The following is an 18,632-nucleotide window of genomic DNA, read 5'->3' as shown; positions in this document are numbered from 1 at the left end:
ACTTTTCCTCTTTACCCCGCTCTTTCCCTTTTCAGCTTTTTTTGTCCCCACTCTCTAACCGAGCAGGGGCTTACACCTGCTAGCCCAAAGGTGTTTCATACATGGTAGGATTCCAAGGAACACGCTCACACACTTACTCTCTCCCCCCACTTGCACACCACCCACATCCAGACACGCCCTGGACACCCATGCTGGGACTGACACAGATACCCAGGCCAATGATGGAACACACATGCAAAGACACACACTTGCCACCAGGGACACAGAAAATCCTTCTCATGCAGCCACACATCCCCACACACAGGAGGCTGATAGGAGGTGAGCCACAGCAAGGAACATGCATTCTCAGGGTCAGAGGTGACAGGTACCAGTATGGCCAAAAGCTGCCCCACAAGCCAGTGGTCAGCCCAGCAGCCCCCTAGGCAGGAAGCCGGCAGAGGCAGGATACGACAGGACAGACTTGAAAACCGCTGGCTGCACATGTGTGCACGAGGAACTGGGCCCCCGTGTGCACATGGCACCGACACACAGGGGACACGAGCCTGGACAGCGACACACACGCGCACACCAGGGCTGCCACCTCCACCGAGGGTCTCCAAGACCACCCCACACCGCCCGCCCCCGCGCACTCGAGACCCTGGCCCCACGAGGCCTGTCCCCGACCCCCCGACCTCCGCTGTCCCCCTCCAGTTACCATAACTCCCCCCACTCGGAAGATGCAGCGAGAACATGCGGAGGGAGCAGCTGCCGCCGCCGCCGCCGCCGCGGCCTCCCCACCCCCCTCCCGGCGCCCACGCACACACGCGCCCCCGCCCCCAAGAGCGCGGCGCCCCCCCACGCGCGCGCTCCTCGTCCGCCCGGCCCCGCCCTTACCTCGCACCGCCCCCCGGGGGGGTCGGGGGGATGTCCCCGGTGGGGGAGGGGCCCCGCCCCTGCGCGGGGGAGGGGCGGGGTGCAGCGGTAGAGGGGGCGGCGCGGCCCGGCTCGCGCCGCCCGGCGCGGTGGGGGCGGCGGCGGGGCCCGGGACGGCCGGGACGGCCGAGCGGTGACGGCCGCGGGAACGGCTCCCTCCGCCGCCGCTCCCGCCGCTGCCGCCGTTGCCCGGGCCCCGCCGCCGTTGCTAGGCGACCGCTGCTGCCGTGGCCGCCTCTGTCACGAGCCCCGTCGCCCGGAGACAGCGCGAGAGAGACGCGGGAGGGGGACGAGGGGACCCCCAAAACCAACCGGGCCTCCCACCATCCTCCAGAGCAGGACCCCCCATCAAAACCTCGCAGGGAACGAGGGGCGGCGGCTCCACCCAGCAGAGGAGGAGCCCTGGATGCCAATGCCCCTCAAAGGTCCGGCGACCTCTCCTGGGCTCGAGAGTCCACAGCCTCTGCACAGACCTTTTCAGACCCAGGTCCCCAGGTCCCCAAAGACTCCTATGTTCCCTGCAGCACATCCTCCATGCCCTTTACACATTCCACGTCCACCTGAGAACCCCAAACGTTCACCAGCTATCAACTCTTTCGCTAAACCCTCCCCCTAAATATATATACCCCTGGACCCCCTCCCAAGCCCTATTGAACCTCCAACACAAACACCTCCACATACCGTCCTCCAACCCCAAACACACATGGGTGCCCTCCCCCTAAACACACAGGAGACCCACACCAGAGACCCCAGACCCTGAGGACTGAGGGTAAGGAGAAAGAAGGCGAATATGCGGGCTGAGATGCCAACCACCGGATATATGATAAAGATGCTCCACAAGCATGTGACCATTCTGGCCTCGACACACAGGTATGCACACATGTACACAAACCTTTCCCAGACATGGACATGACTGACTCCCTCTCTCTCACACACACACAGATGTGACAGACATCACACACATTCTCTGTACACACTCCACCACCACCACCTGGCTTTGCCTCACAGAGATGTGCTACCCACACACCCCCATGGTCAGAAGTTTCCATGACAATGACACACACCCCTGGCCACCCATCCACCCAGGGTCCCAGAGCTGGCCCCCAAGGGCAGTAAGGCCTGGGCCTATGAGAAGAGGGCTGAAGGGAGCCAAGGGATGGAGACAGGCCACTGGCTCTCTCCAAGGAAGAGAAACTGGAAGCCTGGATCCCTGAGGGGAGGGGTAGCTGGTGGAAGAAAGGGGTCACAAGGGGTTGAGGGGATGAAGGACCTGGACCCTTGGTCCTGGAAGGGGAACAGAGTGGTAGGGGGCAGTGACAAGGGGGTTTCCGGGGGGCTGAGGGCGTCTCTCTGCACCTTGGCTGCAGATCTCTGTTCTCTGCCTTCATCTCCCCTCACTGTTCCCATGGAAACCTTTTAAGCGAACTTCTCAGGAAGACAAAAATCTTTTTTTAAATGACTAAAGAGGGGGGTGGAGGGGGGGCAGAAAGAGGGAGGGGAAGAGACAGATGGAGAGAGGGAGAGTTGGAGAGACAGACGGAGCACATAGCTCCACAGACAGGCAGAAAGATGAGATGGGGGTCTGATGGAGATCCACCGGGAGCAGAGGGGAGAGGCAGAGGAACCAAGAAGGACAGAGAAAATAAATCGGGGAGGGAAGAGAAAGAGGGTGATAGAATTGCAGAAAACAGAAACAGCTGATGAGAAGAGGGGAAAGGGGGAAAGAAAACAGGGAGGGTCCACAGGCCATAAGGTCTGGAAGAAGAATCAGGAGCGTGGGGGTGGGGCTGAGGTCTGGGGGCAGGGCAGGAACTAGGTCATTCTTTCCAAGATCCCAGACCTGGGGCTGGGAGGGGCACGGGCAACTACACTCGGACAGGAAGCTAAAGATCTAAGGAGACTATTTTTGCAAGCACCGGGGAAAGAGTCAAACTTCGCTGCTGGAGAGGAAAAAGGGAGCGAAACAGCAAGGACCGCTGGGGCCTCTCACCCACAGCCTCCGTCCCGCTCAGATCCCAGAGGAGGGCGCCTGCTCCGCCCAGGTTCCCACTCGCAGAATTCGAGACTTTGTCTCCGCCTCCTCCCGGCCCCTGACAGCTCCTCGGTTCCCGGACTCCCCCTCCCATGCAACCCTGTCCACCTTCAGCCCTCTCCCCGCGACTGTCCGGGGCACGAGAGCCTGCTCGAGCCTGCTCGGCCGCCGTACCATGCTCGCCGTGGGGCCGCCCCTCCACCGGCACGGAGACTGTGCGTCTCAGCAGTTTGTTGCGACTGGACTCGCTCCTCCGGTCCCGGATCAGAAGGGGGTGTATCTAGGGGATGCGGGGGGGGGGGCGTGTCAGACCTCGCTGGCCCAGGCCGTCCCTCCTCTTCCCCTCCCCCACCAAGGAAGGATGAGCCTGCCTTTAAACCAGGCCTGACCACCTTCTGCCCCCGCCCCTCTATACTCTTTTAAGTGTCTCGGGGTGAGTGGATTTCGCGATTTCTCGTTCCCTTCTCCCTCCGAGTCTGTCTCCCTCATTCCCTCCCGTCCCACCCTCCTCTTTTCTTCCACCATTTCTTTTGAAACACCCTCCAGGGAATTCCCACAACCCCTCTGGCCTTCGCTGCTCCCTGAATCCACTTTCCCCTTGACCTTCAGTTCCTCCATTCTCCCTGTTTTCCTCCCAACCTCCCACCTCCCTCACCCCCTTCCCTCCCTCCGTGGCTGTCACGGGGGTAGCAGAAGCTGCATTTATAATCAGGATCCACAGCTTGTCTCCCTCCCACGGCCAGGCTTGCGGCCAGAATGGGACCCAACCTCCCCACCCCCCAGAGGGCTTGGTCACCTCCCCCCACCCTTCATCTCCTTCCATCGCCCCTCTCACTTCCCTTTAGCCATCATCTCTCCCTAAGCCTCATCCCCAGCTCGCCCTTGCCACCTCCTTCCTAACCTCCGCCCCTCCAAGAACCACCCACCCCACTAGTCCCCAGCCTGGGCTCCACAACTCAGCCAATTCCAGCTCCCTGTGGCCCTACACTCTGTCATTTCCCACTCCCTCCCTCCGCACCCTTCCTATTTCAGTCTCTGGCCACTGGTCCCCTGGACCTGTCTGTCCCCATCTCTGTCATTCCTTCATCCCCCCCACCCACTGTCCTCCCTCTTCATCCTCACACAGTCTCCAGTTTCCCCAGTTCATCCTACAGACCTCAAACCCTTGGTCAAGACCGGTGACCACTAGTGAATCACTCAAATGCCCCTCAGTGCCTAAAACTTGACTCCCCAAACCACCTCTCCCTTGAGTCACCGTGTCCTCCCCTGGACACTTGGACTTGACTCTGTGCCTTGGAAGCTCTCTACCCAGCCATCTCTCCACACTTACTTGCCCCCCAGATCCCTTGAAACCCTGGTTAACCTCAACTCCAGTTCTAACCCTGCCTCGCAACACCCTCCCTGACAGCTTTCGGGGCGCATCTCTCACCACCCCTCTGGTCTTGCAGGCTGACCTATCACTCTCTAAAGCTGGTCCCCAAATCACCCCCACTCCCAATCACACCTCTGGGCGTCCACCCTTCATATTCACATCTTGTTTCCTCTGATGGACCCTCCACTGCTGACCCAGCTCCAAAATCAGAACCCACACTCTAACCACCCTGCATGGCCGCTACCTCCCACAAGGATGCTCTGTTCACTTCACATCTTTCACTCTGGCTAGTCCCTGCCCCTATCCCACTCTTACTCCTTTAGACAACTTCCCATACTCCCAGTTCCCCTCACCCCCAGGCATCTCTTTCCTTATATTCCTTCCCCATGTCCCTGGTGAAAGCCCTCCCAGTGTCTCTCTAAACCCTGATCTCAGCCTTCCCCATCTTCACTGCCCACCACACCCAGACCTGCTGACCTCTGTCATCTCTCCTGGTACCCTGCAGGCCCTTCCTAGTTTCCCCACTCAGAGACCCCACTCTCTGAGTCCTGTACTCTGCCCCATGCCAGGGAAAGGACAGGGACTGGTCAGTGATGGGGCTTACTGAGTTGGGGAGAGGAGAGGGTCCCGAGGATTGCTTTGGAGACAATCCCTCCAAAGTGATCCCCATGTCTTTACCCCTCCTCCAAGCCCCTTAGTTTCCCTTTCCTAGCCTAACCTATCCCACAATATGAGCAGGGTGAAAACAGGAGGCACCCACAAATCTTTAGAACCATATCTCCTCCCCATCACTGTACATGGCCCTCAAAGACCCCCTGGCCAAGGGGAGAGAACACCTGCCCCTTCTGACATCCCAACCCCAATCTCAGTGGCCACCCTCCTCCCACCACTTGCCAGTGTTTCTCTCTTTGCCTTCTTTGTGTCTCGCGTCCCTTCTCTAATGAGGATTCTCCCCATCCGTCTCTCCACAGTTTCCCACACTACCCAGAGGTCTTTTCCCAGCCTTCCCACCCTGCTCACCTCGTCCTCATCCAGCATGAGAAGCTGGTTCCCCGAGATGATGCAGAACCGAGGGTTCCAACCAGGACGATCATATGGGGAATGAACGTATTGGGTTCGGTGCATAGGGGGTCCCCGTACATCTAGGCGGCAGAGACACACAGAAATGGTAAGGGAGGCTCTATGTATTTAGGAGACAGAGGTGTCTAAAATGGCAAGAGAGTCCATAAAGGGGCAGAAGGGGAACCCACCCGCCTTGAGGAGATCACAGATGGGGGTGAGGCCCCCAGTAACTTTACAGGAACAGAAGATAAGCTGCTCTATCTGGGGAAAAAGAGGTGAGGGGAATCACATCACAGGGGGCTCTGGAGACTTGGCAGAAGAAATACAGAGGAGTGGTTCAGAGAGGGGAATTATATCATGACAGAGGAGTTACACGTTTGGAGGCAGAGAAAGGTGAAAGAGCTCTCCAACCACTTCAGAAAAATAAAAAGGTGGAGGGTGCAGCAAAACTGGCAGAAGAAAAACACAGGGAGGTTGGTGGCAAGTGTCTGGGAAGAGGGAGGGCATCCAGATAGCTGCAGAAGACAAGGATTTGGACGTGGCACCACCCATCTGCAAGAGAGTAAGAGGAAGACTACAGAGCTGTGGGAAAGAAGGATGGGGGTGTAGGGACATTTGGGTCATGAGACTCTGAGAACTAAACATCTGGAAAAGAGAGGGTGTGAGGGAACTTACCTGTTCCCAGAGTCAGAGTCAAGAGAGGGCCTCCCCTCCTGCCGCTCCTCTTTCCTCCACTCCCTCCTCCCCTAGCCCAACCCTGCTCATCCTTTGGGGAAAGATCTGGTTCTGCTAGTGGTGGGGGGGAGGATGGGTCTTGTAGGCATCTGGCTGTGGAGGGGATGGGGAGTGAGGAGGTAGGAAATATGCTGTTTGAATGAATACTGAATTGATGTCTTCCCCTACTCCATGCCCAGAGGTCGGAGGTCGAAGATTCAATACTGTCCCCCTACGCCACCCCCCCCACCACCGCATCTCCACAGACAGGATGGGAGCCAACTCTACAAGTTAGGAACCTCCCCAAGGCTCAGTGAGGAGCTTGAGGAAGAAAGAGGGGAGGGAAGAATGGAAGATCCAGGCATGTGACGTAGAGCGGGTCTCCCAAGACTAAAGCTGGGGTTGGGGACGAAACTTCTAAAAAAGAAGAACGGTAGACTAAGGGTCACCCCTGCTCAGAGAACCACCCCCCACACCCAGGGTCCCCCTTCCCCAACTTTGCTGTTCCTCTTCCCATGCCCCCATCCCTGCAAACTGCTTCCTCTTTAAACCCCAATGCCACACACCATCACAGGGACGTAGGGGACAGGCCCTATAGAAGACAGAAATCAAATTGGTGACATCAAAGTGATAGAAAATAGGCTTAAGGAATCAGAGTCAGAGTTTAGAGGAAGAAAAATTCTGTTACCTTTACAGGATAATTAATCATGGGTATATTGCAGGAAAAGAACTGGTCTTTGAACTTCATTCCAACTGAAAGCTCTGAATAGGAGTTTTGAAAAATCTAGCCCCTTTCTGTCTATAAACATGTTTCAAATTTACCCAATCTGCAGGTCAGAGTCAGAGATGAACCCCCAGAATACAGGTATCTAGAAACCCCAATACTTTGAAACTCTCACTATCTCAATGCCACCTCGGAGATTCTAACCAATACCCTCTAGATACCGAGGTTACCAAAGCCCAGGCTCTGGGACTGCAGACACTGCAGGAAACATGCCCACTGCAATCAGACCCTGAGGACCCCCAGAGGAGACATCTGTTGATACATATCATCATTATGGGAGGGACTGGTTCAGGCTGCAGCCACAGGGAGGCAGGTTAGACTTCAGGGGACACCTTCCGGGAGCGGGGAAGGACATGGGGAACTTAGCTTAGGAGCAACACTCGAAATGCACACACACAAATATTGTCTGGACTTAAGTAAGGATGATTCTGGGAAGCAGATGCAAGAGACAGAGAAACACAGTTGAGAAAGGGGAAAGATTTACTAGGATGAGCAATTCCACAGGGCTCAGATGGGAATCTCTGTAGGTCCTGTTCCAACCACCAAAACCTGTGTCTTTGCTCCCCAAATCTCCAACACCCCAGGAAGTAGAGGGGCCAAGAAAAGAGGAATGGGTGATAAGAGCTGGGGTCTTAGGGGAAAGTGAGTAGGCACAGACTAGTGGTGATAAGATGGGGAATGGGGTGGAGAAGAAATAACAGGGATGGATCTAAGAGAAAAGCAGACAGGAATGATGGTAAATCTTTAGGGACAAGGGAATATACCAGAAGGGCCCAAATGGACATGGGGCAGAGGAAATGAGGTGGACCTCATAGGAGTACTAGGACAAGGGGGTCAAGAAGGAGGGGGCAAAGAGGTGGTAGAGATATAAGGGAGCTACCAGATAGAAGTGAGGGAGAAAGAGAATGGACACCAGAGAAGGCACTGATATAGGGGAAGGACAGAAGGGGGACTCATATAAGGAACGGACACCATATGGGGGGAAAGATATAGGTGATGGACACCAAAGGAGGGAGGGGGAATGGAAATAAGGATTGGAGGTGGGGGAGGGGGGTAAAAGTGGTGAAGTGAAGGAAGTGGATAAGACCCCAGGGATTACATTTCAATGGTCAAGGGTCTTGATGGGGGTCAGAGTGTGGGGCAGGGTCCTAACCCGCCCCCTACTCCCATCACTCAATCTTACTTGTATTGCCCCCCCCCCCCAACAAACACACACTGAATTTGGCCCTCCCCCTGCCCTGGTCTCTCCTCCCCCAACCCATTCCCCATTCTCTCTCTCCTCTCTTCCCTCCATCTGGACCCTCCATTCCTCTTCCCCCCTCCCCCCACTGCCTCCCTCTCTCTCCATCTGGCCCCTTTTTCTCTCCCTCCATCTCCTATCTTTTTCTACCCCCTACCATACTCTGAGCCCCCCACCATATTCTTCCCATCTTCTTGGCTTCTCTTTTCACCCCTATGTTTTCATTTTCTTCATCTTCCCCTCCTAGCCCCTCTCCTAAAACTCTGTCCTTCTATTTCCTTGATATTTTCCTCATCTCTCAGCTCCCACCTCCAAATTATTTCTGCAGCTCTTCCCCCAACCCTGTCCTTCTATCTTCCCACCCTTTCTGGCGATCTCTTTCCCCTTCATCATTTTCCCCTCAGCCCCCCTTCAAGGCCTGTTTCTTGGCCCCTCCGGCCCCTATCTACCCCTATTCTCTGACCTCCAATCCCTCCTTCCCCATTGCTCCCATCCCCGCCTTCTCGGTCCTCCTCTCCCCTTCCATTTCAGCTGCTCCCCTCCCTGGCCCCAGCTCTGCCCAGCCCCCCGCCCCTCCCCCCTCTCCCCCCCCAACTGGCCCTCCCCCTCCCCTCACCACCGTACCTCTGAAGGGGGCATAGGACATCGCGGGGATGCTCCCCCGATGGATGGAGGCGCGAGACCTGCTCATCAGGCCTGGGGGGGAGGGGGCGGGGGGGCCGGGGGAGAAAGAGAGGAGAGAAAGAGGGGGAGAGAGAGGGGGAGAAGGAGGAGGAGGTGGAGGAGGAGGAGGAGAGAGGAGCGGAGAGGAGCAGAGAGGAGCAGAGAGGAGGAGAGAGGAGGAGGAGGAGGAGAATAGGAGCCAACGGCAGCAGCGGCAGCAGGGAGAGGGAGAGAGAGAGAGAGAGAGGGGGGCGGGGGAGCGAGCGCGAGAGGAAAGAGCAGGAGGAGGAGGAGGAGGAGAGAGTCTCTGCAGCCCCCACCCCTACTCAGTGAGAACCAGAGAGGGAGAGACCCCTGACTCAAAAACACACCAGAGAGGGAGCAGTTCTAAAGATGCAGACCCCAGACCCTGAGATGGGGAGACCCCAGACCCACAGAGAAAGATACCTTGCCACCCGGGGTGGTGGGAGGGCGGGGGATAATCTGAGGCACAAACCCAAAGTCTAGAGGAAAAGAGACCCCAGTCTCAGAAAAAAGACCCCAGACCCCTCCGCCCCCACTCTGAGAGATGGGTCAAAGGTCAAAATCTGAGCATCCAGTCTCAGGTTCTCCATAGCCACAGAAATCTTAGACTCAAGACTCAGACGGTGATCTCAGGGACTGAGACGTAAGAACTAGACTCAAAGAAACAGATGAGACCCAGATTCAGAAAGAACCCAGACCTAGAATTAGGTCTTTGAGAACTCAGACCCAGAGAGAGATATGAGACCCCCAGACTTAGATCTCAGAGAAAAGAAACTGCAGACTCGGAGACCGACAACTCGAGAGACACAGAAACTCCAGACCCTGGGGGCGGTGGGGGCGGGGCCAGAAGAGACACTCAGCTAGCCCGGAGATGCAGAACTCAGAGACCCCAGACTCATAAAGAAGAGTTTCTAAGATCTCTGAGAGAGGGTGATCGCGGACCCAGAAACCCCCTAAACAAAAAACAATGAAACTCAGTCCTGAGAAAGATGCCAATGCAAATACTGAAAGACCCCACAGAGATCTATCTCAGAGACAAACTCCAAACCCAAAGACAGAGATCTCAGGGAGACCCCAGCCCCAGAGAGGCAGGTATGAAAGAACTCAGCCTGGGAAATGCCCAGTCATACCCACAGAGCAGACCAGAGACCCCAGACCTAGGAGGGAGGGGGAATACTGGGTAGGGGGTGACGCAAGAGCGTTTTTCTCCCTGCCTCCTCCCACCTATTTCTCCTCTCATTGGCCCCTGTCTCCATTTTTGGGTCACAGGATGTGCTTGGGCCCCAGGGAGGATATGTAGGACAGGTCCTGGCTCCTAGGGGGATGGGTTAAGGGAAGGAGACCCAAGACTGAGAGGTAGACCTGTCCCGGAGAGTGAAACAGCAAGGGGATAAGGGACAAAAGGACCATCACTACTTCCTGGTGTCCTCTCCATATCCCCAACCTGCAGCCCTTCCCCCACACCCCACACCGATTCACCAGTCTGTCTCCAGCTTTGGGGTTTCAGTTAAGAGGGCTGAGCGCCCTCAGCCCGATTTTAATCATCTTCTATCCCATTTACAGGGTCTCACTCTGTCCCTTTTTTAAAATGCATCTTTCCTCACCTAGGCATGGTCTTGCCATGCCGTGTCTGCCTAATCACTCCCCCCTACCCAGGGACAGCTGGTTCCTCAGGTTATACTTGTGCATTCCCCAATTCAGGCATCTGTCACTCCTAACCAAAATGGCAGGGGGCGTTCTCTCCACCCCCTAAGGTTCAATCTCCTAAGACCCTCCCACTCCATAAGGCCTCGGGAACAGTGTAGGGGCTGTTACTAGGCACATTCTGGGGTTTAAGGATGACACCCCACTCCACAACCTGACGCATCGACTCTGCGGGGTCTCCAGACCCCCTTTCCTTGCGCCAGGTCTCTCATCACGTGGCCTGCGAGGCTGTCCCGCGATTGGTCTCTTCGCGTAGCTCATTGAGGTACCGCCGCCTGAGGGGGACCGGCCCCCTCACGTGACAGTGGAACGCCGCTGCGGCTCTCCTCAGCCTGCAATAGGTCGTTTCCGGTTTACACGGAAACGGGTGTCCCATTTCCGTGCACGTCTGCAGATCCGGCTGTTGATTGGTTGGATCCCTCTTCGCCCCTCCCTCACTGGGAGGCGGGACAAACTGGGCCACGTGAGGGCAAGGATTGGCTGGCTCTGGGGGTTAGGGTGGTCCGGCTTCTACTGTCACGTGGTCAGCGCTGTTTTCTTATCACGTGGCTGCTGCCCAGGTAAGAAGAGGCCGCTCTTCCTAGCTTCGGGGCCCTTTCTCGTCGTAACGTGTGGCCTTTGATATTCAACTCTCCTCTACCAGCATAGGCTGCATGAGGGGGGGGCGGGCTCCCGCATTCCTGCTCGGCGGAGGGGTGAGTGACCGGCCCCGCCTCTTCCGGTCCTCGAAGCTTCGCCCACCACCCGGACCCCAAATCCCAGAGGTTGGCCCGGGAGGAGGTAGTGAAAACCGAGTCTTTGTCTTAATTTTCCAAGTTTCTCTCTCAGCTTCAGGGACCTTTTCCTTCGGGGTGCAGAAGAGGGAAGGCAGAGCCTGAGTGTCTATCCAAGCAAAGGGTTCCCGGGGTGCAATTTCCTGGGGTATTTATGGGGAGACACAGAATTCACTTCCTGCTCTCAGGCCGCTCTGCTCCTCTCACTTCTTTGGATGCCGGCCTTGCTGCCTGTAGTCTCCCGCCTTCTGTTGCTACCCCGAGTTCTGCTGTCCATGGCTTCAGGAAGCCCCCCGTCCCAGCCCTCGCCGGCCTCGGGCTCCGCCTACGCTGCCGGCTCGGTCTCTGCAGCCTTTGTCACCTGCCCCAACGAGAAGGTCGCCAAGGATATCGCCAGGTGGGGACCTCAGTGTGGAGCGAGGAAGGGTGCTTAGGAAGGGAGAGTTGGAGGTGGGGGAGAAGAGTGCCCTCCCGCTGCTTCCTGTCTCTGGGCTGACAGTGCAAAAATCCGGGTCACGGGGTCTCTAAATGGGGCTGTCTCTTCACCTTCAGGGCTGTGGTGGAGAAGCACCTGGCAGCCTGCGTCAACCTCATTCCTCAGATTACATCCATGTGAGTCACAGAAGTTGGGGGGTTAACCTACCTCTCGGGTCTGACTGGCAGTCTTTTTTCCTTGGGGGAAATCTTTGCTGCCACAACGCTCTCTTCCTGACCTTTTCAGCTATGAGTGGAAAGGAAAGATTGAGGAGGACAGTGAAGTGCTGATGGTGAGAAACGTTCCCTCACCCAACAAAAACAATTCCCTGACCACTTACTTTGATCCCTGTCCCTCCTCTGAGATCCTGAAATCAATTTCACCCTTTGATTCAACTGTCTTCCCCCCCTTAGATGATTAAAACCCAAAGTTCCTTGGTTCCAGCTTTGACAGATTTTGTTCGGTGAGAACTTTATGGGTAGAGATGAGGGTGTGTCCTGTGGGGTGAGACTTGCTGGGCAGTCTAAGGGGGTGGGCTTCTTCGGGTAAATCTTTGAGTGATCCCCCATCTTTTTCCCAGTTCTGTGCACCCTTACGAAGTGGCCGAGGTGATTGCATTGCCTGTGGAACAGGGGAACTCCCCGTACCTGCATTGGGTGCGCCAGGTTACAGGGTCAGTTCCTGAGTCCGGCACAGCCCCACCGTGATGAGCCTTTGTTTTTGTCACGTTCCCTTCATATACTTCAATGTCCCCTGCCTTCCAGGTGATGACTGGACCCTTAATAAAGCTTTAGTTCTGTCATTTTCCTTTTTCCTTGTCAAAAAGTGAATTTGGTTGGGAAGATCAGAAGTGCTTCTAGTCCTTTTGTTCTCATCTTTCAGAATGACTCAGAGCTGCTAAGTTTATTTATCTTTATTTCAGTGATACAGAGCCCAGGATCCTTTATCATCCTCCCCTCCTCAGTCTCCGTCCCCAGGGGTTAAATAATTTTTAAAAATATTTAAAAAGCTGTAACAAAATAACATCAAAGGAAGTGGGAAGAGGAATGGGGGAAGGGTCAGGAATCATGAAGGGAGTAGAGAAGAGAGAGCCTCTTCCCCAACCCCCCACCTGGATTCCAGCCTGGGCAGTAGGGTGAAGTACCCCGCTACCGCCCCAGGTACATCCCAGCTGTAGGTGAGGTCAGAGGTCAGGGTATGAAAGTGCCGGTGTATGTGAATGGGGAAGTAAGTGGGCAGAGGCAGGCTGTTCAGAAGATGCCCCCTCCTCCCCACTCAACCAGGTACTGCACAGAGCCATCAGGCCGTACTCTCCGAGCAAGGACCCGGACGGGGTCCCCTCGGGACAGGTAGCCGACCCCACCTCGGACTCCTCCCCCAGTTCCAGGAGACAAACTACGGCACAGGGGAGAAGGGGGTGCAGAGCGTCTAGGAAGACCTGGGGAGGGGGCTGGGACTGAGGAAGATGAGGCAGTCATCGAGTGGGGGGCACTTTTAGGGAGGTCTGTGGGGAAACCAATGTGAAGTTCCAGGGGTGACCTAGGGAGAGAAGGCAGTTGTCAGTCCAGATGGAAATTAAGGACTGACCAGAAATGGAGGTCGTATGTGGATTAGAGAAACAAAAAAAACGGTTAGAGACCAAGGAACTTAAGAGCACAGAGGTGAAGAACACAGGTATCACAGGTAAAGGAGTAGAATCTCACCTGTCTGGGGGTTCACCATCCCCAGAGGTCCCTGCGGTGCTGGCAGAGGGGTGGAAGGAAGCGAACATCCGGATGGGACTGCTGGGGTTGGGGGAGGGGGAAAGTCAGGACCCGAAGCAGGGGAACAGGACCCTCTCCCCTGAGAAGGGCAGAGCTCAAACACTACCCTCAAGGACCCCTGTCCCCAGAATACTGGGAAGCAGACATTGGCTCTAAGTGTCTCTAGGAAAAGAAGTGGGCAGCCAAGGGAGAGAGGGGAAAGAATTCTGGGTGAGAAAGTCCAGAAGATGTAGACGACTGGAAGAGAGGTTCCAAGGGAGCACACCTGGCTGGAGGCAGGAGGTGCACTGACCTGGGCAGGCAGCGGGCATCTGTGGGCCGGAAGTTGTAGCCGCTGCTGCCCTGGTAATTCTGGTTAGGGCTGGAGGGTGGTGGAGACACTGAGGCCTAGAAGGAGCAAAGGACTGAGAGATAATCCTTGGTTTCTTCCCACACCACCATTTGCCCCACGGGGTGCCCCTGCCCTTGTACCTGCAGTGCCCTCTGCAGACGAGCCCGCTCCCTCTGCTCCTGGAGCTCGGGCTGGTTGCGCACTGCTGAGGGTGGCCCCAGCTCCTCCATTTTCCCCTTCTGCCTCCTCCTCAGGGGCTCTGGCTCCGGCCTCCGGCGCTTCCCCAGGGGACGTGAGACCCCTCCCCCAGGGCCCTGCCCTGAAGGGAAGCTGTAAGAGGCCTCCTTATCCCCCCAGCCCCCTCCCGGACACCCCAAGACCTCCCCGTTTCCATACATACACCCTGAGAACTTCCCCATCCCCCCTGGACCAGTGACCTGGTGGGGGCTCCATCTCCAGTAGGGGCCTCCACAGGGGGAGGGATCCGAGCATGGAGACCAAACAAGCATTTCCTCTTCTTAATCTCCCTCCCTGAAATGAAACTGGGGTAAGGGGAGAAATAATACAAGGTCAGTGCCGTAGAAGAGGGACCCTCCTATGCCATTACTTAGTCCTTTTCAGAGGTGATCTTCCAGGTGGGCTGCAGCCCCTCTCCTCCCAGGCTGCCATACCATATCTCCATCTCTTTCTGAGCCTCCCTCCAACTCACCGGTCCTTGTGGCTATTGAGAGCAGAGAGGAGCCTGGAAGAACGTTCTCCCTTGGGGGTGTCTGAGAGCTGGGGGAGGGGAAGGAAAATGGGGTCAGGGGAGCAGTGATTCCCTCCCTCCCCCTTTTCTCCACATCTCCCTGGTCCACCCTGACCCCCAGAGCTGCACTACCCCTTACCTCCCCAAGAAGCAAACTGTCCCAATTCTCAGAGGTGAAGGGGAGGATCTCACGGTCAAAATCAAAGTATTTTTTCTTACAGCAAACGCTGAGGTGGTACAGGACAAGATGAGCCACGTCCACCCTGGAGAAACATTAACTTGTCAAGGTGGTAGAAGGGTTACAAAACCCAGGGGGTGTCCCAAGGCGGGGGGCTGGGGACTGTAAGGTGAAAAACTGGGGGTGTTGAGGGAGGAGTTACGCTGAGGCCGTGCCCCATCCAGCTCACCAGCGAAGCTGTAGCCTCCGGACCTTCTCAGGGCCCCCCCGACACACACAGCATTCAAACTCATAGAACCTGGACATGGGCAAGAGGGAGAAAAATACTTTTTACAGGAAAACTACACCATGCTGGGGGGAGGGGGGTACTCCGAAGCAAGGACCGGGTCAACAGGTGAGCAAAGCTGCAGAGGTTGGGGAGAGACCAGGTCTGGGATGGGAGGGTGGGGGACGGAGGTGATGGAGCAGAGCTCTGGGAGAGCCCAGCCCGGCTCACCTGTCCCCGTAGAGGAGAGGCTTGCTCAGACACTGGGTGCAGGCCTCATGGAACCACTGTAGGCAACTCCTGCACTGCAGCATCTTCAGGTTCCACCTGAGGGGAAACACAGGACGAGTGACCCCCAATATCCCTCCTTAACTGCCCCAAACCCAGCTCACCACCTTCTCCCACACCTTCAACACTCCAGCCAGCCACCCTGTTCTTTCTCCTTCGTTCCCTGCATCCACCACCGCCCCCCACAACTTATTCCCTACCCCCTGCCCCTCACTACTCACTCCCCAGGGCCACCACAGTAACAGTAGCTCTGCTGCCGGTTGCTCAGATGCCCAGCGTCCCAGTCCAACCCCTTTAGTCCGTACGGCAGGGAGAGCTTCATGCCCAGCATGGCCCGGGCATAGGGGCCCTTCTTCAGCGCACCTCCCCTCTGCAGGTGGAACAGGCAGGCGGCCTCAGGGGTGGGGGAAGAAAGGACTCAGGAGAGGCTGGGGGTGGGAGGCTCCCATAGGAAGGTGCCTTTACCTTGGTAGCGATGGCAAAGACGCACTGGCGGCAGACCCAGGATGTGCCCTCTCCCTCTCCGGGGGCTGGGGCCCTTGGAACGTGGCAGTCCTGGTGATAAGCTGAATAACGATAATATTGATAGACCACTCATTGCGTTGCATACCTGTCTGCACTAGGTGTTGGGACAGGAGGAGTCTTACCCATCTCATTTCATTCTTGACTGTGGTCCTGCTGGGGTGGGCGTGTTACCTTTATTTTAATAGCAGGTGAGGCAGCTGTGGTTTTTAGAAGTTTAGGGACTTGCCCAAGGTCATATGGGTAGAAAAGAGTGTATTTGAACTACTTTCTGTCTGCAGAGCTCACACGTCCCATCCCATGTTTGCCGCTCCCTGTGCTGGAAGGCAGTGAGGTTACAAGGTTGAGGAGATGGGCCAGAGCAGTGACTTGGGGACTCAGGCCAGGACAGGTGGTATAAGGACCAGTGCTAGAGGGAAGGGTGAGAGGCAGCCTGGAAGGCCCAGGGCAAGCTGGACCATTCAGGTGTCCCGCTCTCTCACCGTGGCGACACTTCTCACAGCTGACCAGCCGGTTCCCAGGGACCACAGTCTCAGAGCGACATACACAGCAGAGGAGTTCCTCCCCAGGGAGGGCAGCTGTGAAGAACACAGTGTCAGAAGGCCTGTCCTTAAGCCCTTTCTGCCCCCCCACATCAGGTTTCTGTTTTCCACGGGATGCACACCCTCAGGCCTCTCACCAGGGCTGATGTCTTTCCATAGAACCAGAAACTGGGAATCATCCTCAAACTGGACCAGACACACCTCCCGAGCACTGTCCACCTGGAATGGGTGGGCACAGAAGATCAAATGGAAGTCAGAACTAGATAAGGGAAATGAGAAAAGGTGACAAGTCAGAGATCAAAGGTCTTACCTTTTTGATGGTCCCCAAGTATAGCAGCCCATCTGTCCATCTGGCCAGCACATCTTGACCCTCCCAAAGTCGAGGCCTGGAGCCTGAGGTGGGAGCAGGGGAAGCTGGGTCCCAAAGTGGGGGGGCACCAGAGCGGCTCAGCCGGGGGGGCTGTGCCATTGCATCCTGGGGGGGCCTAGCTAGAAGTGGGGTGGGAGGAGAAAGTTATGAATACTGAGGAATTGGTCCCCATTTTCTTTGCCTATTTTTCTGTCAAGGACTCAAGCAGGTGTGCCCCCAGTCTCCATTTCCCTGAGACACCTGGATGGGAAACCACTGGGCCCCCCTCCCGAGCTTCTTGACTCCAACTCTCCCAACACAGTCACCACTGGCTCTCTTCTCCCTACTCCCCCTACCAACCTAGTTCTCTAGTTTCCCAGCTTCCAGAGCTCCCCTGGGATGTTACATGCTGGCCTTGAGATTTTAGCAGAAACGATGGTTGCAGAGGCAAAGGTTACCACTCAATTTCTACTACCACCTTCTATTGCTGTTTAGAGGGATCATAATTGGGGTACTGTTTCCCAGAGATGTGTTTTAGGAGCTTTTTCTGGAGATGCTTTCCAGAGTGGAAACGGTTGCCTCCCGGGCCCGCGTGTCTCATTCAGAACAATCATCTTGATGCCAGGTTATGTCAGGTTACCCTTAAATTCGGGGCTCCCGCCCCCGGGTTAGATAACTTCCCTGAGTGCCCCGGGAGGGGGGCGTGTCCCAGTCTCGGTCTCTACTCCCCATGACGGCGAGTCCGAGAGGGGACTTGAGTCGGCCCGACCCGATCCGATGCCCGGGCGGCGCGGCTCTCCCGCCCGCGCCCTGCGCGCCGACCCCCGGCTCCCTGCCCCCCCACGGGCGCCTCCCGCCGCCTCCTTACCAGTGACAGCTGGGGCCGCCGGGAGCCGGGCAGAGGCAGACGTGGGAGACCGAGGCGAAACCCCCGCGCGGGGAGGGCACGTCTGGGCGTCGGGGGGCGTGCAGGCAGAGACCGGGGGGTCCCCAGGCCCAGCCCCTCCGTCCCGGCGGCTCTGGGGCGTATGACGCAGCAGCCAAAGCAGCGGCAGCGGCAGGAGGAGGAGGCGGCGGGGGGAAGGAGGGGAGGGGAGGGGAGGAGAGGGGAGGGAAGGGAAGGGAAGGGGAGGAAAGGGGAGGGGAGGGACAAACCGGCTCGGGGGGAGGATGGTGGGAGGGGAGGACTGGGGGGAAGGAGGAGCCGGGGGTAGGGGGGCGGGCCCCACCTCACCCCACCTCCCTCACCTCCAACAGGCCTGGAGGGTGCAGAGCAAGCGGCGCCTTCTCCGCGGATGGGGCGGGCGGACTGTCGGACCCGGCGGGAGAGGGAATCCCCGCAGCCCTATCCTCCAAAGGGAGACCTGCCCTCGGGGCAGGAGGAAATCCCCCCTCCCGGCCGCTGGCCTCCGGCCGGGCCCTCACCCCAAGCCACATCCGTTAACTGCCCCCCCAACCTTCAGGGTCATTCCAAGTCCCACCCCCCAGCCCCAGTTCACGACCCCGCCCTCCACTCACCCTCTTACCCTTCTCATTGCCCCCGCCACGCCCTCCTCCCTCGAGTGCCCCGCCCCCCACCTTTGCCCCGGCCCCGCCCTCGCTGTGCCTAGCTGCCCCCCCGCCCACCGCCGCCGCGCTTCTGCGCACGCGTGACCCCTCCCGCGCGCGCGGCACCTGGGAGGACCCAGCCCCTCCTTTACGGGGCGGTGGCCCTCGGCGGTTGGCGCGAGGGAGTCGGGGCTTGCATCCCGCCCCGCGCTTCCAAGGCGGGTCCACGGACCGGGAGGGCTAGTAGCGAGGCGGTGACGCCGCCGAGAGCCAGCCAATGGGCAGCGGGCGGGGCCAGACCCAGTGGTTCGAACGGGAAGGCAGGGAAAGAGCGGGAGGAAAG

At 57.5% G+C, this 18,632-nt stretch overlaps 3 protein-coding genes across 21 annotated transcripts in view; 1 reads left to right on the top strand and 2 right to left on the bottom strand.

The window, feature by feature from the left end:
• The window catches only part of SYNGAP1 (synaptic Ras GTPase activating protein 1), a 30,402-nt gene extending 21,430 nt beyond the window's left edge, over window positions 1-8,972 (bottom strand). For 9 of the 11 annotated variants that reach the window (XR_014295658.1, XR_014295659.1, XM_082639875.1 and 6 more), the window contains exons 1-3: window positions 8,741-8,972; window positions 5,337-5,458; window positions 3,119-3,224 (exon numbers count right to left, since the gene is read on the bottom strand). Coding sequence is in view for 8 of the 11 variants with exons in the window: in XM_082639875.1 (XP_082496001.1) it covers window positions 3,119-3,224; window positions 5,337-5,458; window positions 8,741-8,807 (295 nt within the window). In the remaining 3 variants the exon portion in view is untranslated. Of the gene's footprint in view, window positions 1-873; window positions 947-3,118; window positions 3,225-5,336; window positions 5,459-6,780; window positions 6,970-8,740 lie in introns of those variants that run through there. The other 2 variants (XM_082639874.1, XM_082639871.1) reach the window with 2 other exon arrangements.
• Window positions 8,973-10,990: 2,018 nt separating this feature from the next.
• CUTA (cutA divalent cation tolerance homolog) lies at window positions 10,991-12,565 on the top strand. 5 transcript variants are annotated; one of them, XM_082637258.1, is made up of 6 exons: window positions 10,991-11,067; window positions 11,469-11,677; window positions 11,833-11,892; window positions 12,002-12,047; window positions 12,169-12,218; window positions 12,336-12,565. In XM_082637258.1, the coding sequence occupies exons 2-6, from the start codon at window positions 11,496-11,498 to the stop codon at window positions 12,460-12,462; spliced, it is 465 nt and encodes a 154-aa protein (XP_082493384.1). In that variant the 5' UTR covers window positions 10,991-11,067; window positions 11,469-11,495; the 3' UTR covers window positions 12,463-12,565. The 5 variants fall into 5 exon arrangements, with proteins under 5 accessions (XP_082493384.1, XP_082493381.1, XP_082493380.1 ...); XM_082637255.1 differs by lacking the exon at window positions 10,991-11,067 and adding an exon at window positions 11,074-11,202; XM_082637254.1 differs by lacking the exon at window positions 10,991-11,067 and adding an exon at window positions 11,074-11,287 and having other exon boundaries at window positions 11,518-11,677.
• An 88-nt stretch (window positions 12,566-12,653) lies between these two features.
• Window positions 12,654-17,742, bottom strand: PHF1 (PHD finger protein 1). Of its 5 annotated transcripts, none has more exons than XM_082637249.1 (15): window positions 17,610-17,742; window positions 16,703-16,881; window positions 16,530-16,611; window positions 16,333-16,428; window positions 15,794-15,894; window positions 15,550-15,698; window positions 15,272-15,367; window positions 15,005-15,073; window positions 14,737-14,860; window positions 14,559-14,626; window positions 14,287-14,391; window positions 13,990-14,179; window positions 13,784-13,905; window positions 13,459-13,539; window positions 12,654-13,294 (listed from the first exon to the last, which is right to left on the bottom strand). In XM_082637249.1, the coding sequence occupies exons 2-15, from the start codon at window positions 16,859-16,861 to the stop codon at window positions 13,006-13,008; spliced, it is 1,731 nt and encodes a 576-aa protein (XP_082493375.1). In that variant the 5' UTR covers window positions 16,862-16,881; window positions 17,610-17,742; the 3' UTR covers window positions 12,654-13,005. The 5 variants fall into 5 exon arrangements, with proteins under 5 accessions (XP_082493375.1, XP_082493376.1, XP_082493377.1 ...); XM_082637250.1 differs by having other exon boundaries at window positions 13,459-13,536; XM_082637251.1 differs by having other exon boundaries at window positions 13,811-13,905.
• Between the last annotated feature and the right edge of the window lie 890 nt (window positions 17,743-18,632).

The sequence above is a fragment of the Mesoplodon mirus genome, assembly GCF_964341445.2.
Source record: "Mesoplodon mirus genome assembly, chromosome: 12".
In the NCBI taxonomy this organism is placed as follows: domain Eukaryota; kingdom Metazoa; phylum Chordata; class Mammalia; order Artiodactyla; family Ziphiidae; genus Mesoplodon; species Mesoplodon mirus.
The sequence above is the reverse complement of the archived record's forward strand: the minus strand, read 5'-3'. Positions and strand labels throughout refer to the sequence as shown.